Source organism: Hyaena hyaena, unplaced genomic scaffold (assembly GCF_003009895.1).
Source record: "Hyaena hyaena isolate Hyena2069 unplaced genomic scaffold, ASM300989v1 scaffold_245, whole genome shotgun sequence".
Taxonomy (NCBI): domain Eukaryota; kingdom Metazoa; phylum Chordata; class Mammalia; order Carnivora; family Hyaenidae; genus Hyaena; species Hyaena hyaena.
In genome coordinates this window covers 1,903,150-1,926,583 of record NW_024080878.1, presented here as the reverse complement: position 1 = coordinate 1,926,583, position 23,434 = coordinate 1,903,150, and the positions used below count along the sequence as shown (strand labels likewise).

The 23,434-nt window shown below is 36.5% G+C and overlaps 1 protein-coding gene and 1 pseudogene across 2 annotated transcripts in view; one reads left to right on the top strand and one right to left on the bottom strand.

Annotated features, from left to right (window-relative positions):
• The window catches only part of SBF2 (SET binding factor 2), a 521,490-nt gene that overhangs the window by 280,416 nt on the left and 217,640 nt on the right, over nucleotides 1-23,434 (top strand). For both annotated transcript variants that reach the window (XM_039244607.1, XM_039244608.1), the window contains exons 10-14: nucleotides 584-661; nucleotides 2,370-2,483; nucleotides 2,927-3,055; nucleotides 6,409-6,507; nucleotides 18,680-18,884. In XM_039244607.1, the coding sequence (XP_039100538.1) occupies nucleotides 584-661; nucleotides 2,370-2,483; nucleotides 2,927-3,055; nucleotides 6,409-6,507; nucleotides 18,680-18,884 (625 nt within the window). The remainder of the gene's footprint in view (nucleotides 1-583; nucleotides 662-2,369; nucleotides 2,484-2,926; nucleotides 3,056-6,408; nucleotides 6,508-18,679; nucleotides 18,885-23,434) is intronic.
• On the bottom strand, nucleotides 8,720-14,952 carry LOC120240030 (annotated as a pseudogene).

The window sequence follows — 23,434 nt, the reverse complement described above, 5'->3', positions numbered from 1 at the left end:
GAATTAATGGTACTTTATATTTTGTGTATTATTCTATATATGTTTATAGTACTTGCACTTTGTATTATACTTTTACTCCCTCTAGACTGAGAGGTTCATAAGCTATTCACTTTTCCCTCAGTATTTAATCAGTTAATAAAATTTTAAGTACATTAATAAACATAAAAACAAATGCTTGTTTAACATTTTCAACTCTATAGACAAATCACTCTGCCCTAGTCTCTTCCCTTCCCAGAGGTAACATATTTTATAGTTTAGTGTATATTCTTTCAGAACCTTACATTTTCATTTATATGTTTATCAGTATGTGTATATATATAGTTCAAGGTTTGTTTTCAAATAAATGAGACCACACTTATGTGTGTTTTTTTAGAATATGTTTTCTTCATTAACTTTTTTGTCTTAGAGATCTTTCCACAATAGTACATATAGAACTGCCTCACCTAATTGCATTGTGTTTCATGGAAGGGAATATATTGTAATTTATGTACTGACACTTTTTCATCTTAATGCTCCAAGTAGGTTAAATAATAGCTTTTATTGATATTAAGATTTTGTATATAACCAAATTTCTTTGCTTTAGATTCTACACCCAGATTTGGAGGTAGCAGATCATGCTTTTCCCCCTCCACGAACAGCTTTATCCCACTCAAAAATGCTGGTAAGAAGTTTAATATTTAAATTTGATGCTTTTAGGGGCACCTGGGTGGCTCAGTTAGTTAAGTGTCCAACTTTGGCTCAGGTCATGATCTCATGGTTTGTAGGTTCGAGCCCCGTGTTAGGCTCTGTGCTGGCAGCTCAGAATCTGGAGCCTGATTTGGATTCTGTGTCTCCCTCTATCTCTCTGCCCTTCCCCCACTGGCTTGCGTGCACGCGCTCTTTCTCTCTCTCTCTCTTCTCAAAAATAAATAAACATTAAAAAATTTAACTTGATGCTTTTAAATAAAGCTGTACCTTTATTTGTATGGTTGTTAAAGAAGCTGAATGTAGTGAGAATCAGATGGACAGCCTAGTAAAAAATGTACTGAATTAGAACTGTCACTGACTGATCTTTTGACCTGCTCTCTGAGGAGCCACAGGGTGGCACATTGACCTGGAGGGAGTGGAATTGAGACTATTGCCCTGGGGAGGCAAGAGCAAGTGTAGGATAAAAAATCAGAACAAAGATTATAGCTTGGAAAATTATGCCAAGTATCAAATTGAAAGGGTCAGGCAAATGTGTAGCAACATGGATGGACCTTGAGGGTGTTATGCTGAGCGAAATAAGTCAGGCAGAGAAGGACAAATATCACATGTTTGCACATATAGGAGGATTAGGAGGAACTTAACTGAGGACCATGGGGGAGAAGAAGGGGGGGAATGGTGGAGGAAAGGGAGAGAGGCAAACCATGAGAGACTCTTGAATGCTGAGAAACAAACTGAGGACTGATGGATGTGGGGGGGAGGGGGGAGATGGGCATGGAGGAGGGCACTTGTGGGGATGAGCACTGGGTGTTATATGGAAACCAAGTTGACAATAAATTATTTGAAAAAAAAAAGAAAGGGTCAGGCAAGGATAAAAGGGGGAAGCTTATAAAAATGGAAACAGATATTTTTTTACAATGAGAGAATCAAGTTTGTGGAGTGAGTGGATGAAAATAGTTTCAATTAGAAGCCATGGAAGAGTTAATATATAATAAAGGCCCCTTTAAAATTTTGCCCATTGCATTTCTTAGAGTTGAGCTTTATGGCCAATAAGAAGCCTTATACAACTGGACACCTTTGATAAGTTACTTAAGCATTCTGTAGCTTCCTCATCCATTAAATAAAGGGTTGACCAAATAAATCTGTAAGTTTCCTTACAATTCTAAAACTATGATTGTATTAAAACCTGAATTATCAAAACATATTTTTAACTCATACCTTATTCATATAGGAATAGATTTTTATATATTGGATAAACTTTGGAAGAATTTCATAAGCTTTAAAATATAGTCTTTTGAGATTTTTTTCTTCTATATTTGTGACTGTAATCCCTTTAATGGATATAAAAATCAAATGACTTGGGAAATACGTCCTTCTCTAACATAGTGAAAGGGTTAGACTTTGTGACTTTTTCCAAGAGGAAAATTGGATATACTATGGGGGCAAACTTTGTTTGGTTCACTTGAAAAAAGAATGGTTTAACAGCCTACCCTGTTTAACAATGGGGTGGGCTAGATGCGCACCACTTAGGGCTGCCACAGATAAGACTTCTGTGTAGGAGGCACAGACACATTTATTAAATAACCTCTCAGATTATTTTTAACTTTTTGCCTTTTGATATTTCATTTGTTTTCTTTTTTTTTTTTAAGAAATTCAATTAACTAACTTGCTTCTTATATTTTCAGGATAAAGAAGTACGTGCTGTTTTTCTTAGGTTATTTGCACAACTTTTCCAAGGATACAGATCATGCCTACAACTTATAAGAATACATGCAGAACCAGTAATACATTTTCACAAGGTAAGATGATACAGTTACAAAATGTTGTATCTGTCTAAAGTGTAGCCTCTAATTTAATGAAACAACTTGGTTGTCATGTATTTTGACCCTTTATTAAGTGTGGTAATCTTAAATCTCTGCTTTGTATCATTATATGATACTTGTTAATAATGCAATGAAACTGACATGTTTTTCTTTAGAATTTGTTAATTTTAAATTGTTTTTTCTTTTAAAATTGAGTGTTAATTTTTGATTTCTCCTCCTGCTTTATAGACAGACCCATTTTAATTTTTTCCAGTATATGTAGTGTTTCCAGTATCAAAAGCCCTTTTTGAGAGAATATATTTTACAACACATTTATACATAGAGATACTTATTCAGGTTTTGATCTTTCTATTTTTGTTTTGACCATTCATCTGTTACTAAGTGATAAAATATTCATTTCAGTTTTTCTTTCTTTACAGACAGCTTTCTTGGGGCAGCGTGGTTTGGTTGAGAATGATTTCCTCACTAAAGTGCTCAATGGAATGGCATTTGCAGGTTTTGTCTCAGAAAGAGGTCCTCCCTATAGATCCTGTGATCTCTTTGATGAGGTATGGTTCTTATCAAATAAATGCATATTTACAGAAAAATTGAACGAACAGTTAAAAGTGGAGAATTGTTTTAATCAAAATTCTAAATATATATTAAATATCAAATAATCCAATGTTATTTATTATTATGCTTATTAATTAAATCTTGGTATTTATAATGTGGATTGAAAAAATATAGGATGTCACAGAAGTACATAAACATCTTGAGCAACTGAATTTAAATAGTTCTTTAAAATCTTTTTGAAAAAGTGACAATGACTATAAATAGAACTCTGATTTTTATTTTTTTAAGTTTACTTATTTATTTTGAGAGAGCGAGAGAGAGAGAACACAAGCAGCGGAAGGGCAGATGGCCTGAGCTGAGATCAGGAGTCAGATGCTTAAACAACTGAGCCACCCCAGCAACCCAAAAACTCTTTTTTTTTTTAATTTATCTTAAATATTTTTATTTATTTCTAGGAGAGAGAGAGAGAGACAGCGTGAGCAGGGGAGGGTCAGAGAGAGAGGGAGTGACAGACTCTGAAATAGGCTCCAGCCTCTGAGCTGGCAGTCAGCACAAAGCCCGACGCGGGGTTCAAACCCACGAACCTCGAGATCATGACCTAAGCGAAAGTCAGACGCTTAACCGACTAAGCCAACCCAGGCGCCCCCCAAAAACTCTTCTTTTTAAAGGCAATGATACATTGCTTCCTTTATCAATTTCTTAGAGAGAAAGATCTTAGTTTAATATATAGATATGTGATTTCAAACTATGGTTACATTTAGTCTATTAGTGTCATAGAGCCATAGTTTGGTTTAGTGGCATTCTTACCAATCAATAATCAACATTTTCTCTGCCTCCTGTAGGAGATCTTAAATATATGGAAGACAGATTTTTGTCTCTATCGTCAAGGAACTGGCCTTAAAAAGGGAAAATTAGGACAAATGTGACTCAAAATAAGGATGTTATTTTGTGTTGTGATTTATTTTAGTACATTTTCCATTTATCATTTAGCTACGTTTACAGCAGCTTATTCTGGTGGATAGAATAATGAATATTATTCCCATTTCAGTTTCTGAAAGAGCACTGTATTGGAACCAATAAATCTAGAGGTTCCTCGAAGTCTATAACAATCCTAGCACTCAAGATAGTGGATAATAGTAATAGTGACTATATTTTGCTGCAGGTTTTTTTATTTTATATAGATAAGATAGGAATCACGTTGTTAAAGATCCTTGGTTCAGAGAACAATCTTTATTTTCAGTAAAGATAGTTAAGTAATCACAGTTAAGAATGAAAGAAGAGGCACATGTTGTAGTTCTCAGTATGGAGACCTGCACCAAATACGTCCGTTAATAACACAAAGCATATGAAGACTTAGGAGAGATTGCCCTGGGGTGAGCAATTCTTTCTGATCAGTTACTAATCACTGATTCCCTAATACCAACATATAATATGATGGATCATTGACTATCTAATACTAATGTATGTCAGCTGTTGGATCCTGAATTAAGTAATCAATACTTAATGTTTTATGGAGTTAAATTAGATGCTCTCCAAGGTCCTCTCTAGCTCCCACATTTTATTAGTCTCTGAAGCTAACATTGGGTCTGAATAGTAACATTGGTTTATATATCCCTCCCCCCCCCTTTTGTTCCTATCCAATTCTCTTAGTAACTCCTTCTGGCAGCGTTATCACAGCTAGTAAGTCAGATTGATTACTTGCAGAAAACTTGCCACAGCCTCTGACTGCTTTTGTAAATCCTTCCCTTGCCTGAAATATCCTCCCTCTACTTTTCAATCTAACCATGAACTCCCATTTTTTATACTCTCTTCTTATCTCATCACCTCCTCCAAACTTTCCTAGAATAAATGGCTCTGAGAGCCACTTAGTCTGCATTAAGCTTTATTTTAGGTCTCTAACTTTATATGACAACTTATCTTTTATTATCTACCTTTATATACATTGGAAATAGTGGTAAGGCAAGGACTGATTCTTACTGAGTCTCCCTTTAGTGATCATCCCAGCTTTGTGTTCTGCCTGTAGTTAGGATTTTTGGTGTCTAATGATGTTGTTACTTGAAAGCCAGTTGTTGTTAATGTGTATTTCAGTCAAAGGCCTAGAAGGAATGAGATACCAGACCCAAGTAATTTCTCCTTACCCCTCTTTTCTTTTCTTTCTTTCTTTTTTTTTTTTTTTTTAGAGAGAGGGAGAGCATACACAAGCATGGGAAAGGGGTGGGGGGAGAGAGAGAGAGAAAGAGAGAAATCTTAAGCAGGCTCTATGCTCAGTGTGAAACCCAACATGGGACTCTCTCCCACAATCCTGGGATCATGACCAGAGCCAAAATCAAGAGTCAGACACTCAACCAACTGAGCCACCCAGGCGTCCCCTCCTTCCCCTGCTCTTGGGCCATTTCATTTGCTTGAATGTGCTTTTAAAGGAAAATAGCATTTGTTCCTAGGAAAGGGATCCTTCTTTTCATTTAACCCAGGGTAGCCTACCACACCAAAGACTTATGAGTCTTTGAGAGGCACCCTGCATTGTGTGTACTCTGGTCCCCATACTCCCATCAAATAAGCCTGTTAGAAGGAAAGAAATGTTTGCCTTTGTTTGACAAGGATTCTTTCTGAATCCTGGGCTAGAATAGGTGAAGTCAGAGTTTTATGTTTGTCCATTCCAGTGAATCTGTTAGTTTCTAGAAGGAAAAATCTTATATTATACGCTTTTTTAAAAAATCATTCATCTATTCATCCTTATTCCCATTTTTTCCCCTTTTTGTACTCTTTCCTCCACTCCCAAGTAGATACATGCACATAGTTCTCCCAGTAAATTACTTTAGTAGGGAAATGGCCTAGAGTTATATAATGTAAGAACTAGGAGGAGGCCACAGATCATTTTGTTTTTCCATCTGATTTTAGAGATGAAGAGACTGAAGCTCAGGAGTTTTAGTGACTTGTTCCAAATCACTGTGAGCAAAGCTAGGACTAAAGTCTGAGTGACCTGACTTAAATATTTGGTTCATGTTTTGTAAGCTAAGGAAATGTTTGGAAACTTTCTGACCATCTGAAATTCTCTGAGAGAATTCTCTGGATGAGACCTGGAGAATAAGAGGGTCTCTCCCAGTTTCTTCCCCAAAAAGAAATAAGGCCCTGAATCATCAGGGAGACACCGCCAGACCATTCAAGGACTCAATTGACTCTGTAACTTTAGAATAGAGGTGAAATGCAGTAAAAATGTAGAATATTTTGTTTTAATAATAGCATATATTTTAGATGCTTTTTGGTTTGCAAATTGTATGAAATTATCACACAGTTTTCTAATTTAAGATATTTTGGAGTTGATGTTTTGCTGTTTGATTCTTTTCCCAAGTTGGTAGCTTTTGAAGTAGAGCGAATTAAAGTTGAAGAAAATAACCCATTGAAGATAATAAAGCATGTAAGAGAACTTGCTGAGCAACTATTCAAAAATGTAAGTAAGTATATTTATTTAGACAGTCATTAATTTTAAAAGTATGTAATTATTTTGTTTAAAAAACTAAAAAACTTCATCTTTCTAGGAATAATCTTTTTTTTTTTAATGTTTTATTTATTTCTGAGAGAGACAGACAGTGTGAACAGGGGAGGGTCAGAGAGAGAGGGAGATACAGAATCCAAAACAGGCTCCAGGCTCCGAGCTGTCAGCACAGAGCCTGATGCGGGGCTCAAACCCACGAACTGTGAGATCATGACCTGAGCCGAAGTCGGACGCTTAACCAACTGAGTTACCCAGGTACCCCATCTAGGAATAATCTTTTTGCTCTGACTTAAAACCTTTAGGATCATAAGTTATAAGATATGTGCATCAAAACAGACCTCATTTTTCAAAGTGATTTTCCTGCTAATTAACTATATCATGAAAACATCTTAGTCAGTTTCCCAGTTTTTTATGTGCCTTCATTGGATTTGCATTTAGGGCCCTGTCTTCTTAAGATCATATTGTGCATTTTTAAGACATAAAGATTAAACTTATTAGAGACCAGAACTAGAATTGACCAATGTGCTCTGCTTTGGTATGGTCCACTATTTGTCAGCTGGATCAGGAAAATTGTTTGAGTTGTATTGTTTTGAGCAGACAGGGAGTGAAAAGCTGAAAGGAAGAAAGCAAATTGTCAAGTGAGCACAGAAACTCAAGGGTGGAAATATTCCCTGTATAGAAGAAATGCAATAAATTATAAAGATTGGGTTGTGATAAAGTATGAAGTAATCGTTTGGATACCAAGACAGAAGAGAACCCAAGATGACAGGGTGATTACATGCATGTAGAAAAATGGGTTTTAGCTAATGATTACTAGTCATTCTTCCTACCTGTGAAGATTTTCACAGTTGAATCCTTTTACTGAGAAAAGGAAAGTAAACGGGAAGTACGGTCTTCCAGGGTAGAGTTGAGGGAAGATACATATTTTCAGGACATACAATTAAGAAGGGTTTGGGGTCGGTATCCTAGTATTGTTTAACTTAATTATTTGAATAGTTGGACCTTTTTGGACATTGGGTCATTATTCACTGTTTTGTCACATCCATTTGCAATCAGAGACCCAATTGGATAAAAGCAAGAATGCTAAATTGTGTTTCTTTGTTTCATGTTATTCAGTTATTTGTGAATTTTGTTTCTGAAGTTATTTTAAAATTTATCCCTTTGACTAATACCCTAAACTCCACATATAACTGTGTCCAATATACTAAATCCATTTCTTTATTACTATGCTAAAATTAAAAAAAAGAATTCTGTCAGAATGAAAATGTGTGTTCTGTGCTGGTGTTCACCATTTATGATGGCTGTGTAGAACTAATAGAGAGCATGACCACATGAGAAATTTCTATTGATTGATTGTAATAATTATAATAAATACTGAGTGATTAGCACAATTTACCACATATGGAATTAAGCACTTATATACATCATCTCTAACCTGCATAATAACAGTGTTAAGACAGGTGTCATTATCCCCATTTTACTGAGGATAATTGGCTCAAGATCATACAGCTATTAAGTGATTGAATCCAGATTTTAAATTCAGAAACTTTCAGCTATCCGATTCCTAAGCCTATTTTCTTTCCCTCCATTAAACTGGCTCATCTCCAACTGGAAAAATAGTAATATTTCCAATGGCTGACTTTATACTTTGTCTTTTCAAAGCACTTTAACATACTTTCTCATTTGATTTTGGGAATGACCCAGTGAGATAAATAGGGCAGTTGTTGATATGTGGGAAACCAAAGGTAGAAAGTCTTTTATCTTGCCCACTAGGAGTGATTTATTGATGGATTTTAAAAAATAGCAAAACATCAAGTGGAAATCAATGTTTGAGATTTTGGAACTAATCCCTTGAATAATTGAATATTTATGTCTTAGATCTTTATAAGAGTATTCTAGAACTGCAGAATTTTGTAGCCTGTAAGTGACCAGAGCTGGAGTTCTGACACAGGTTTGTCTCTATTACATAACCGAGTACACAGTGTGTATGTAAGGGAGTGTAGCCAAAGCCAAGCCACTTTGATGCAAAAACAAAGTAATTTCTTGCCATCCTAGAACTTAAATTTTATGATACATAGCTTGTACTAAGCTGACACAAAACTGAAGACTGCAATAAAATAAATAATAATTATACATCCTTTTTTTTTCTCTTTAAATAGACACTTTATTATATCCACAGGCAATAAAATCCCAGAGCTACTATTAGACAAGTAAATCCAGACCCTGCTAAATATTTAATGTTATCAAGCTTGTGCAACTCCAGCATGGTTCTGAGGCTGGTGACCTCAATGTCTGTTTTCCTACCTTTCTGAGTGACAGCTCTATCTAGCTGGGCACGCAGTGCCACCATCTCTGTCCTCATTTCCAGCATCTTCCTTTCATTTCAGTGAACACAGTTCTTTCACTCTGCTCTTTTCTAGGATGAAGCTTAGTTTGATTATCTGTTTGGACTTTGAACACTTGATCTGTTACTTGGTGTTTTAACTGATGGAGTTCAAGGTTTATCTTCTCATATTCTGCCCTCAGGGCTGAAAACTCACTGTTCTCCAAAATAATCATATCTTTTTTCACATTAGCAGTCTGGGACATTATTTGCTGAACAGTGACCTGCTGCATCTTGGTGACCATACCCGTGTAGATGGTAACCATGTTGACATCCATGTTCTGATCAATGCAGAGACAGTGATTTCTGCTTGCTGGGTGGTGAAACCTTTTTTTTTTTTAGTAAACACGCTGAGGCATGAGTGTCTAGTAGAGCTTCTTATTCCCACAAGAGTTGAAATCTGTCCTTTTGTGCTCCACATCTCTCCAGTGCTCCAGCTGCAGGCTTCTCCTACCCTACCCACTGGTGCCCTAGGGGTAGGGCCCCAGACACCAGCACTCCCTATCCTGCAGCACTCCCTGTCTGCAAGGGGCCAGCACAGTGTGGGCACAAACAGCTAATAGTTATACATTATTAAAGGTAAATGGAAAACACAAACAACACCGGATGTGGTTTAGGTGTTGGGGTGCGGAGCCAAGGCCAAGAAAGAATTCTTGAAACATCTTTGGTGCAAAAAGATGTTTTTTGTTGTTGTTGTTTTTTAAAGATGTTTTTATTAAAGCATGTGAACAACAGGACCCATGGACAGAAAGAGCTGCACTGAGTTTGTGATGGGTGACTGATTATATACTTTTAGGTTGGGAGGGGATTAGGGACAGCACAAGCCTCTAAGGAATTTTGAAAAGAAGGTTTCCAGGACCCTGTTGGGGGCTACCTATTGTTAAGAAGAGGTTGTTTATTACTGTTTAGTAAAAACCCAGTCATGAGACCTTTCAGAGGTGTATCAGTAAGCTTTATGCTAAGAGTATGATTGCCAATATACATCTTTCTTGGTGGATAGAGATAAAGGAAGCTCCCTAAAGAATTTCTATACATTTAAAGTAGATTCACAGGATCCTGGGGGGATTGGGCTAAGATTGTCTTTTGCCTTTAGCAAAGTGTCAACATGGAGGTAGCAGAGTTCCTAGAGAAAGGTCACTCTGCCTTTTTCAAGAACTTGTCAATGGGCTGTAAGTAGTAAGGAAATGTTTTCTTATTGCTTTTGTTCCCCAAATCAACACCTATCCTTTAAAAACAATACTTTTAAAGTGATCATCATGAGGGACTGTATGACTAAGTCAGAGATTTAAATCACCCCACAAATGTACTCTCTATTTCCTGAGCCCTAATTTGGGCTTTCCCCCCCTAATCTAATCCTATTCCATTTAATTTAATCCATTCCATTCTTTCAGTATGTATTTGTTAAGCATCTGCTAGCATCAGGAATTTTCTAGGTACACAATTCCTCTAATACCCTTTGAAAGAGGATACATGGACATGATGATGAGAATTTCCGAATATCCCCATGGATTGTCCTCAGACTTTCTGAGATTGTGTCTAGTTGTAAGATTCTAAACTCCACATGGTCCCAACATTCCTGAAGTAAATATATTACAAAGTTAAAAAGCAGAGCATGATGATAAAGTTACCTTCTTGGGTCATGCAGCAAGTTGAGGGGAGAGAGGAAGGATGGTCTCAATGCAAGGAAAATAATCCAGATGGTTCTATTTTTAACTAGTCAGGGGGTGGTGTGTTTTTTTTTTTTTTTTTTTTTATCACATTCTAAATTCCCTTTTGGTCAGCAAGAACCAACCATATAATTTGACTGTTGCCTTATTATTGGGTTAGAATTGAGACCTGGTGATTCCACTTAGATGTTTGTAAATACTTTGTTGCAGTGAAGTCTGGTACGTATGCCTAGTCTCTCTGCTTTGTTTCCCTTTGAAGTACCTCAAAAACGAACCTTAATTTCTGCTTCTTCTCATTATTCCCTTGTATTGCTTTTTAGTGAGTGAGAATGTGAGGAGATGTAAGTAGGATGAATTGTAACTGGGTTTAGGTGCTCTTTTAACTTTCTGGAGCTTCCTAAGTAATTAAGGAAATAATTTGGTGATTTAGGTAGAGGAGAGTAATGGGAAGGAAACAGAAGGAGAAGGAAGGGAATAACTCCATTAGAGACAAATTGTGTAAGCACTGGCAAGGTTTATACCATGAAGATTATTGGCCATTCACTATACAGCTTTTCTTTCCATTCCCAATTGATAACACTGGATCTGGGTCTGCTCACTTTGGCTTTCAAAATCTTTCATGTCTGTATGACAGCACATGTATCTACTTACTGGCTCTATCTCTGTGATTCTCATACATACTAATAAAAGACTACTAACTGTACACAAAATGAGAATGTTAGGATAGGCCAACACAAGAACTTTACAAAACCTCCATCCCAAGGCATCAAGAAATCAGTTGGACATGTTATTTTACTCTTTTACATAGTACAGTTTTTCTAATTTGTTTTGCATCTGCAATAGTATACAAATATTTGCTAGACTGTGTAATTTGACAGTTTTCTTAAAAGTTAAAGAAAAAAATGAGAAGAATTGGACTTTCGTATAGAATAATATGAGATTTCTATTTGTGCCTCATCGGTGTTTCATTGCCTAGCATTGCAGTGAATAGGTTTTAAAATCTTAATGGGAGCACAAAGCCCAAATACAGCAATAGCCATTATAAATTACACAAAATCTATACCCTTACATTTCAGCATAAAGTTAATTTCACTACCAGGCAAATTTAATCTACACTGATGTTATTTGTACTCTTTGCCAACTGCAAATAAAAGGATTTTTTGTTGTTATCGGAAGGAAGTAAAATATTTTGATCATCTTTAGTCTTAAAAACTCAAAACATAAAGAGCTTACTTAGATTATTGTGATGAAATGAGGTCCCCAGAGTGTAAAAGTCAGACTTCTCCCCTGTCCTGTCTGATTTATTTGTTCATTTTTAAGTCAAGTTTGCTGTGATATAATTTACATGTAGTAAGATGTACCTCTTTAAAATATACTATAGACATTGACAAATGAGTGAAGCTGTACAATCCATCACCACTACAATAAGGACATAGAACATTTTTGTCAACCCCCCCCTAAATTTCTTACCAAGTTTTAATCACTTCCTCTTACCACCTCAAACTCTTAATAATTGATCTGTTTTCCATCTCTTTAGTTTTTGCCCTTTATGTAATGTCAGTGTGTAGCTTTTTGAGTTTGGTTTCTTTAACTTAGCATACTGCATTTCAGATTCCTTTATGCTGCATAGATCAGTTGTTTATTCCTTTTCATTGTTGAGTAGTATTCCATTGCATGGATGCATCAAACTTCTATTTATCTGTTAACCAACTGAAGAGCAGTTGTGATTGCGAACAAAACCACTCTAAACATTTGCACAGGTTTTGTGTAAACATAAATTTTCACTTCTTCTGGGTAAATATTTAGAAGTAAGATGCAGGATGCTGGGGTGTATGGTAATGAAATATTAACTTTATAAGAAACTACCAGACTGTTTTCCCAAATGTCTATACCACTTTGCATTCCCACCAGACATAGATGAGTTACATTTCTTCTGACTCTTTACCAACATTTGTATCTCCAATTGGTTTTTTGTCTTATTTTGTTTTTAGCCATTCTCGTAGGTGTGTGGTGGTATCTTATAGTTTTAATTTGTATGTCAGCAGGTGAGCAAAGGTATAGGTCTCTTATCTAGTTGATGTCTCCTCCCTTGGCACTTGTGAAGAGTACTTGTCTTAGAATATGAAACCTCCATCTAGAATCATGAATTAGAGCAGTGGTTCTCAACAGGGGCAACCTCTCCCCTCCAGAAATTTGGCAGTATCTGGAGACATTTCTGTTTGTTACAGCTGAGGAGAGTGTGCTAGTGACATCTAGTAGGCAGAAACTGAGGATGCTTGTATACGTCTTGCAATTTACAAGACACCCATTACCTCCCCATCCAAACAAAGAATTATCTAGCTCAAAATGTTAATAGTGCCATTGTACAGAAACCCTGATTTAGGGGCACTAGCATATTAGATATTAAAGTCCTACACCAAACGTATTTGAATTAAGGATGTAGCTTTAATTAGTTGGGTGATCATTGAAAGTCCTATGAGGATGCAAAGTTGACAATGTTTCCATCCATCAGTATTGTATTCACAGCTAGGCAACCCTAAAAAGTCCAGTTACATTTTGTCAGTGTTTAATGGCTTAGTCCAGTGATATTATTGATTTTAGCTGTGTTCAAAAGATATTGTGTAACTTGCTATCCCACACAGCTCTGTTAATAATTGGTGCTTATTAAATAATTATCAAATACCTAGATTAATATGGGAAACTTGATAGCCACTAACAGAGTCACATCGATTTGTCATTCACTGCTGAGTCTAATGGGTAGGAAGAAATTGTTTTCCCCAATGTTGCCTACTTAAGATTTCCAGTAGGGTTTTTGTTTTATTTTGCTTGCTTTGCTTTTATTTGAAGTGCATTCTCAGCTTTGTTTTCTGTAAGCCCTAGGCATATTCTCATTTCGCTTGCCAAAAAAAAAGAAAGAAAGAAAAAGAAAAATCCATGTTTCCAGACCAGATGGTATGTGTGTCATTTTTTCAAGTCTGAGAAAATCATTGTACTTCCCATTACTATCATACATTCTCAAAGCAGGATTACAGAGTCCATTGCTTGAAAACTATTATCTAATTTTAAAATTCCCTCTAAACAATAGTGCATTTTGCTGGCTTTTGTGGGCAGTTCGTCTTGTCTGCCTTGAACAAAATTGTTACCATGTTCACTATAGTATTTAGTGGTCTGAATTCTTGGTTATTAATTTATATTTGCATTTATCTGCAATCAAATACAAAAATTTGGCACCTTCCTTATTCTATTGAAAATAATGAATTTCCTTGTTTCCACAAGGATATTCAACAACAGAATTAGGCTGTGGTTTTTAATGAGCTCAGTAATCTTCAAGAAACCAGTCCAAATGCAGCTGAAGTTCCAAGTAAGAGCAGATGTTTCTAAGAATATGCAGAGTTCAGTGAGCCTTAAACTTCCTCTCGTTTCTTCCGTTTTCTTGAAAGCCATTATGTGACCAATTTGGGTATAAAGTAGCAAATTATTTCTTTATATTTACCACACTGCCCGTTAGAGGGCAGCAGTATACAGACACAGCATCCAGAAAAACCAAGCACTTTGATTCACAGGCATGAGCCTTTTTTGCGTCTTCTAAACACAGTTGGATGTATTCTAATTTAGTGACTTTATCCCATAATCTGAATTTTATGTGTAATATCTATACAACTACAGGATAGCCTCATCTTTGGACTTTGTTTTAAAATGATTAAAAAGCATTTTTGATGGATTTGGCTTATAATATTTCAAATTGCTTATGAGAAGAATAACACTACTAATGACTAATAGCAATACCTTTTCTTTAATAAGTTATTTCTGTTTTAAGCCTTATTGACTGTGATTTTTGTTGTTGTTAAAATATAAGTAGCTGGTGATATGATGGGATTTGTGGGAGAAAGACATGGTTTGAGTTTTAGAAGTACGATGTCATGCTATAGATTATGCAGTGAATAAATGTTTTTTAAATGAATATACTCTAAATTTTTGGAAAAGAGGTTTCATATTATCTGGGGAAGTAGGTGTGTAACTCTGTGCACACATGCGCCCACATGCATGTATGCACATGCATACTGAAAGTTTTCCTGTAACAACTCATTTTGTCCTCTTAAGAACCTTATGAAGTAGGTACTATACTATTATCTAGATTACAGGTGAGGAAACTAAAACACAAGTGGTGAGTGAATTGACACTGTACCAGGTCACACTACCAATAAGTGGCTAAGCTGGAATTTGACCCAGAAGTTCTAACGTCAGAGACCAGGCACTAAAAATACTTTGTTGTACTACTTCTCTCCTTGAATTGTCTAACCTTTCCCTGTGAATCATAGTGTCACCTGTCTCTATCACGTTTTTACACATAGTCCTATTTCAGGGCCTTTATTACATTAGCCTTTTTAACCCTTCACTAATACCAGTTGCTATACTATATGAGTATAGGTTTACGTAAGTGTTGAGATCTGGGAACTTTGACTTCTCTACTTACTCTTCTTCAGAATTGCCTTGACTATTTTTGGATCTTTATTCTTCCTTATAAAGTTTAGGATGAACTTCTCACATTGCAGGATTTTGAGTAGAAATAATATGTGTATCTTTATTTTTCTAAATGCCTTGGGTCATTTTGGGAACAAGATAAAAGAATATATGGTAAGAGAGAGATGTAAAATATAGTTAGGAAAGATAACTAAGAAGGTGTATTTTTTACTTTTATTTTCCTGTTTGTTTTTAGTATTTTTTAAATGTCTTATTTATTTCTGAGAGAGACAGAGAGCATGAGCAGAGGAGGGTCAGGGAGAGAGGGAGACAGAGAATCCGAAACAGGCTCCAGGCTCTGAGCTAACTGTCAGGACAGAGCCCGACGCAGGGTTTGAACCCACAACCATAAGATCATGACCTGAGCTGAAGTCAGACGTCTGCTCAACCGACTGAGCCACCCAGGCGCCCCATATTTTCCTATGCTTTAAAATTTATTACAATGAATACTATTTACATCATGGAAAATATATTTTAAGATTTTATTTTAATATAAAGAAAATAAGTATAAATAGAAACAGAAGTAATGAAGAATGTACTTAAATGATTCTGACTCAGACCTCAAAATCCATGTGATTTTATCTTTCCAGCCTGAAAAACTAATCTTCCAATGAGTTTTAGAAAAGTGATATTTGTAACTTTGAGAAGATATCTTAGACATTATGCTTAAAGAACGGAAAAACAAGCATACTACTTTTGAAAAGGACAGTTGCAGAAACTACAGACCAGTGGTGTTGGTGTTAATCCAGGCATAATTTTATTTTTTTTAATTTTTAATGTTTTTTTAAAATTTATTTCAGAGACAGAGAGACAGCATGAGCAGGGGAGGGTCAGAGAGAGAGGGAGATACAGAATCTGAAACAGGCTCCAGACTCTGAGCTAGCTGTCAGCACAGAGCCCAACGCGGGGCTCGAACCATGAACTGTGAGATCATGACCTGAGCCAAAGTTGGACGCTTAACCAACTGAGCCACCCAGGCACCCCAATCTAGGCATAATTTTAGAACAGTTTTTTCACCATATAGTTTAGAAAGTGGTGATCATGAAGACTTGGCATAGAAATTAATTTATTTATTTTCCCCTGCCTTCTCAAACAATGCAAAGGGAAAGTACAAAGTGCATATAAGGGTTACTTTGGCAAGAACACACTTTATATCTTATTTCACCTTCTCAGGAACCTTGTAAGAGAAGCATATGGACATGCCTCAGGCAAAGTTATTTACCCAGCATCACACATAAGTCAAACAAAAACTAGAACTCAGGCTTTTTTACACTTAAAAGAGTATAAATTATTGTTTTGCTGAGATATGCTACCTGTGTCATCTGCCATGGCTCAGCCTTTTCTTTATCTGGGTCTGGGCCAAATGATCATAAAGAATTGTAGGGAGTAGCTCAAGTAGATGATGACAGATATCCATTTTAACTGTTTGGAGAAAGTATAGGTTAGTATTCAGCTTAGTCTACAACACAAATAACAGGTTCAGGGAGAAAAGGGAATTTTCTGGTTGCAAAGATTAATAAATATTAGAATTGGTATAAGCATGGTGGTAAAACAGCCTTCCCTAGAGAATGTTATTAAAGGATGAATTTCATTCTACCTATGGTGTTTGAAATATAATTATCCTTAACTGGGTGACTAGATGAAAATTCATGCCAACCCTAAGGGTCTATGAAAATATTAGCTGACACATTTAATTGAATTATTGCAGGGGCACCTGGGTGGCTCAGTCAGTTAGGCGTCCGACTTCGGCTTAGGTCATGATCTCACAGTTCATGGGTTCGAGCCCTGCATCGGGCTCTGTGCTGACAGCCAGCTCAGAGCCTAGAGCCTGTTTCAGATTCTGTATCTCCCTCTCTCTCTGACCCTCCCCTGCTCATGAAGTCTGTCTGTCTGTCTGTCTCTCTCTCAGAAATAAATAAAACATTAAAAAAATAATTATTGCCATGTTAATATGTGTTTAACATTGTGTCCTGCTCATTAGGAAATAGGCAGTTTCTAGATGCAACAGGTATACAGCAGAAGATGAAGAATATTTTTTTGATTGGCTGAAATGTTGGCCTTCATGGAGCTTCATTTGAGTAAGAGAAGAGCAGACAATAAGCAAGTTAAATAAAATTTATAGTATGTGAGAAAGTGGTAAGTGTTAAAAGAGGAAAATATAAAAAGAGGGATAGGGAGTGTATTAGGGGGTATAATTTTAGATAGGGTGGCCAAGAAAGGTGGCATTTGAGCAAAGAAATGCAGGAAGGAATAGAGGATGCTGTTCAAATTGTAGGGGGGTAGTCAGAAGGAAGAGTTAAGTGCAGAGGCCTGAGGCTGGAACAAGAAGGCCTGTGTGGCTAGAGCAGAATCAAGGAAAACAGTAGCAGGACACAGTCCTTTAGGAAAGTCAGATCTTGTGGGGCCTTGTAAATTATTTTAGGAACTTTGGATTTTACTCTGAGTAAGATAAAGAGCTATTTGAATGAACAGAGTATTGAGGTGATAGTTTGACTTACTTTTAACTAGATCACTCTATCTGCACTATTAAGAATAGAGGGAGGGAGGGAATGAGGGTGGAAGCAGAGAGACCAGTCAGAAAACTGTTGTTCTGTGATGATATAGAGATACTGGCTTCAACCCCAGGGTTGTTGAAAAATGGTCAGATTATGAACATATTTGAAAGGCAGACTCCAAAAAGTTTGCAGAGAAATAGATAATTGAGTGTTGGAGAAAGGCATTAAAGATAGTTAAGCTTTTCACCTGAGTGGAAATATAAATATGCAATTTACTGAAGTGGAGAAGACTATAGAAAGCAGATTTGGAGAGGAAGAGTAAGTGCTCCATTTAGACATATATTTAAGAAGTTATTTTTTTTTTTAATTTTTAAGTTTATTCACTCAGAGAGAGAGGGAGAGAGCACAAGCAGGAGAGGGGCAGAGAGAGAAAGAGAGAGAGAATCCCAAGCAGACTGCACTGTCAGCACAAAGCATGATGTGGGGCTTGAACTCATGAACCATGAGATCATGACCTAAGCCGAAGGCAAGACGCCTAACCGACTAAGCCACCCAGGCGCCCCAAGAAGTTATTTTCATTCCAAATGGAAATACTCTGTGCGGGCAGTTGCATATATGTATATGGCATTCAGGAGAAAGCTCAGGGGAAAGAATTTATGAATCATTGGTGTTTTTATGGTTTGAATATTGAGAATAAAGTTGTCCCCAAGGAAATAAATGTAAATAGAAAAAAGGCCTGAAGTCTGAGCCTTGGGGTTTTTACATAGTTAAGAGATTAGGCAGATAAAAAATAGACAAAGATGTAGCAAGAAGACCTAGAAACCAAGTGGGTAAAGTGTTCATAGAATAGGAATAAGAGGGATCAGCTGTATTATCAGATGCTGCTGATAGATTCTATAAGAAGATTCTGGTACTCTTCTTTTATGGCTTGTGTCTGAATGTATATATAATCCCTCATCTGTCTGATTTCAGTTTGTGTCCCTCTGAGCTCCCACTCTCTGTCTGGCAATCTGCCATTGTTATTTCAACTTTTGACTAATTTTACCTGTTTGATATTGCAGGAGAATCCTAACCCTCATATGGCATTCCAGAAAGTTCCACGCCCAACAGAAGGATCCCACTTGCGAGTTCATATTCTGCCTTTCCCAAAGATTAATGAAACTCGGGTACAGGAATTAATACAGGAAAATCTTGCTAAGAACCAGAATGCGCCTCCTGCTTCACGAGTGGAAAAGAAATGTGTCGTGCCAGCTGGTCCACCTGTTGGTATGTATTTGTCTCTTCGTTTTAAAAGTAAACCTTTTATCAAGATATAAGACACAAAAATGAAAATGTACCACTTGATGTATTTTTATAAAGTAACAAACGTGTGTAACCAGAATTAGAGCATTATTAACACCCAGAAACACTGTTCCATTCACTGTCTCTCACAAACAGTAACCATTAACCTAACTGCTACACTATAGAATCTTTTCTTTTTTAAAAAACAGCTATATTGAGTTATAATTCACACATTGTAAAACTCACTAATTTAAGTACCCAATTCAGTGGTTTTTAGTATAGTCACAGAGTTGTGTAACCATTTTCACTATCTAATATCAGATTGTTTTCATTATGCCACATAGAAATACCCATACCCATTAGTAGTCACTCCCCATTTTCCACCAAAATCACTCCTCCCTAACATTAGGCAATAATCTACTATCTATCTTTACAGATTTACCTGTTCTGGACATTTTATATAAATAGAATTATACAGTATGTGATCTTTTGTAACTGGCTTCATTTAGCATATTTTCAAGGTTCATCCATGTAGCATATAACAGTACTTCATTGCTTTTTATAGCTGAATAATATTAATTGTATGGAGATATACATGTATATATGGATGTGTGTGTATGTGTATGTAAGTATATATATTTACATTTTGTTATCCATTCACAAACTGGTGGATGGTTGGGGTTGTTTCTACTTTTTGACTACTGTTAAGAATGCTGCTGTGAGCATTCATGTGTAAATTTTTGTATGGGTATATGTTTTCAATTTTCTCAGGTATATATGTAGGTGTGGAATTTCTGGGTCAGATGGTAAGTCTATGTTTAATGGTTTTAGAAACTTCCAGACTGTTTTCCAAAATGGCTGCACCATTTTACATTCCCATTGGCAACGTATGAGCATTTTGGTTTCTCTATATGGTTTCTCTATTTGGTTTCTCTACAACAATGATGTAGAACATCTTTTCATGTGCTTATTTACCATTTTTTATATCTTCTTTGGAGAAATGTGTATTTAGATCCTTTGTCCATTTTTAAATTGTTTTTTAATTATTGATTCATAAGAGTTCTGTATATATTTTGTATACAAGTCCCTTATCAGATATGTAATTTATAAATATTTTTCCCATTCTGTGGGTTGTCTTTCTTTACAGATTTTTACTCTTTTTCTTCTTTAGCTAGTGAAGGAGATGTGTTATAGCCTCCTTTGATAATGGTAGAATTTACCTGTTTCTCATTTCAATTCTATCCATGTTTTCCTTCATATATTTTGGAGATGACTTGTTGGATCCAAATATATTTATACATATTATAGCATTCTGGTGACTGATCCCTTTATCATTATGAAATATTCCTCTTTGTCTCTAGTAATGCTTCTTTCCTTAAAGTATACTTTGATGTTTATATAGCTGTACCAGCTTTCCTTTGCTTATTATTAGTGTTTGTATGGTTTATCTTTTTTTATCCATTTATTTTCAAATATTCTAGGGATTTATGTTTCATATGTGCCTCTTGTAGGGGTGCCTGGGTGGCTCAGTCAGTTAAGCATTCAACTTTGGCTCAGGTCATGATCTCACAGCTTGTAGATCGAGCCCCACATTGGGCTCTGTGCTTTCATCTCAGAGCCTGGAGCCTGCCTTGGATTCTGTGTCTCCTTCTCTCTCTGCCCCCTACCTTGTTTCCTCTCTGTCTTTCTCCTTCCCTTTCTCTTTCTCTCTCAAAACAAGTAAACATTTTTAAAAAAATGTATGCCTCTTGTAAACAGCATGTGGTGGGTTGTTTTTAGCCAGTCTGTCTTGGTATATTACTTATATTTATGTAAATATAATTACTTGATATAGTAATGGTTTTAATGTAATTCACTGGGTTGTTTTTTTCTGTTTAATCTTCCTGTTTTATGTTCCCCCCACACACTTTCTTGCTTTCCTTTGGATTAATAAACTATTTTTCTTATCCCATAATTTATCTCTGTTAACTTTTTATTTATACATTTCTTTATTGATCTTTTAGAGGTTTACCTAGGGACCATAGCACACATCAATTTTTGTCAGTTCATCTTTCACCAGAAACTTTGCTGGTCAGCCTAGCCATCTGCCGGATTCAAGCCTGGATTCTCAGCAGTCTTCTATCTCTACCCAATATTGGTAGATTGCCTAGAGAAAAATTGGACATGTGTGTTAACTCACCTCTCCAAATTGTTTTCCCTTCTCTGGAATTTTAGGACCTCTAGTCTTTGTGCTTCTTTAGCATCTGATACATTTAAATAGATCAGTTTGCATTTTATCTAATTTTTGTAATTGTTCCTGGTAGGAATTTTAGTTTGCTACAAACTGTTCTATCATACTTGAAAGAAAGTATGGTTTTATTACCAATGAATAACCATATAGTCATTGTATATTTACATAATAAGCTTAATAATTATGTACGGTTAACATTAATGTTATATTACATATATAGTAATGTTAATGCTACTTTATTTATTTAATAATGTTAATTTGCCATTATTTTCCCAAAAATACCTTTCACTCGTGTTGATTGGACTTTCACATGGTGAAGAAGAGGGAGAATATAGACACATTCGGGTGAATAGTTATCTTTTGAAGGGATTAGTTAGGTAATTTTAATATTCATAAGCTAGTTGAGTTCTTTCTTTAATGTTTATTTCTTTTCAAGAGAGGGGTGGGGGGGAATCGGAAGCGGGCTCTGAGCTGAGAGCAGAAAGCCTGCTGAGGGGCTCTAACTGTGAGAACATGACCTGAACCAAAGTCAGACACTTTACCAGCTAAGCTACCCCAAGTTCTTTCTTTATTTTTTTTCTTAAATGGATTATTGTCAAGTTGGTTTCCATATAACAACCAGTGCTCATCCCAACAAGTGCCCTCCTCCATGCCCATCACCCCCCTTCCCCTCTCCCCACCCCCATCAGCCCTCAGTTTGTTCTCAGTATTCAAGAGTCTCTCATGGTTTGCCTCCCTCTTCCCCAACTATTTTTCTCCTTCTTCTCCTCCATGGCCCCCATGGTCCTCCATTAAGTTACTCCTAATCCACCTATACATGCAAACATACGGTATCTGTCCTTCTCTGCCTGACTTATTTCACTCAGCATAACACCCTTGAGTTCCATCCATGTTGCTACACATGGCCAGATTTCATTCTTTCTCATTGCCATATAGTATTCCATTGTATAGATAAACCACATCTTCTTGATCCATTTGTCCGTTGATGGACACTTAGGCTCTTTCCATGATTTGGCTATTGTTGAGAGTGCTGCTTTGAACATTGGGGTAGGTGTGCCTTCATCAGCACTCCTGTATCCCTTGGGTAAATTCCTAGCAGTGCTATTGCTGGGTCATGGGGGAGTTCTAGTGCTAATTTTTTGAGGAACCTCCACACTGTTTTCCAGAGGGGCTGTACCAGTTTACATTCCCACCAACAGTGTAAGAGGGTGCCCATTTCTCCACATCCTTGCCAGCATCTAGAGTCTCCTGATTTGTTCATTTTAGCCACTCTGAACGGCATGAGGTGGTATCTCAGTGTGGTTTTGATTTGTACTTCCCTAATGATGAGGGACACTGAGCATCATTTCATGTGTCTGTTGGCCATCTGGATGTCCTCTTTGGAGAAGTGTCTGTTCATGTCTTCTGCCCATTTCTTCACTGGATTATTTGTTTTTTGGGTGTAGAGTTTGGTGAGTTCCTTATAGATTTTGGATACTAGCCCCTTATCTGATATGTCATTTGCAACTATCTTTTCCCATTCTGTAGGATGCCTCTTAGTTTTATTGATTGTTTCCTTTCTGAGCAGAAGATTTTTATCTTGATGAGGTCCCAATAGTTCATTTTTGCTCTTGATTCCCTTGCTTTTGGGGATGTGTCAAGTAAGAAGTTGCTGCGGTTGAGGTCAAGGAGGTTGGTTCCTGCTTTCTCCTCTAGGGTTTGGATGGTTTCCTGTCTCACATTCAGGTCCTTTATCCATTTTGAGTTTATTTTTGTGTATGGTGTGGGAAAGTGATCTAGTTTCATTCTTCTGCATGTTGCTGTCCAGTTCTCCCAACACCATCTGTTAAAGACGCTGTCTTTTTTCCATTGGATACTCTTTCCTGCTTTGTCAAAGATTAATTGGCCATACATTTATGGATCCAATTCTGGATTCTCTATTCCATTGATCTTTGTGTCTTTTTTCGTGCCAATACCATACTGTCTTGATGATGACAGCTTTGTAGTAGAGGCTAAAGTCTGGGATTGTGATGAAACCGTTTTGGTTTTCTTCTTCAATGTTACTTTGGCTATTCAGGGTCTTTTGTGGTTCCGTACAAATTTTAGGATAGTTTGTTCTCATTTTGAGAAGAATGCTGGTGCAGTTTTGGTTGGGATTGCATTGAATGTGTAGATTGCTTTGGGTAGTAATAGCATCTTAACAATATTCTTCTGATCCATGAGCAGGGAATGTTTTTCCATTTCTTTGTGTCTTCTTCAATTTCTTTCATAAGTTTTCCATCGTTTTCATCATCGAGATCTCCTATACCTTTGGTTAGGCTTATTC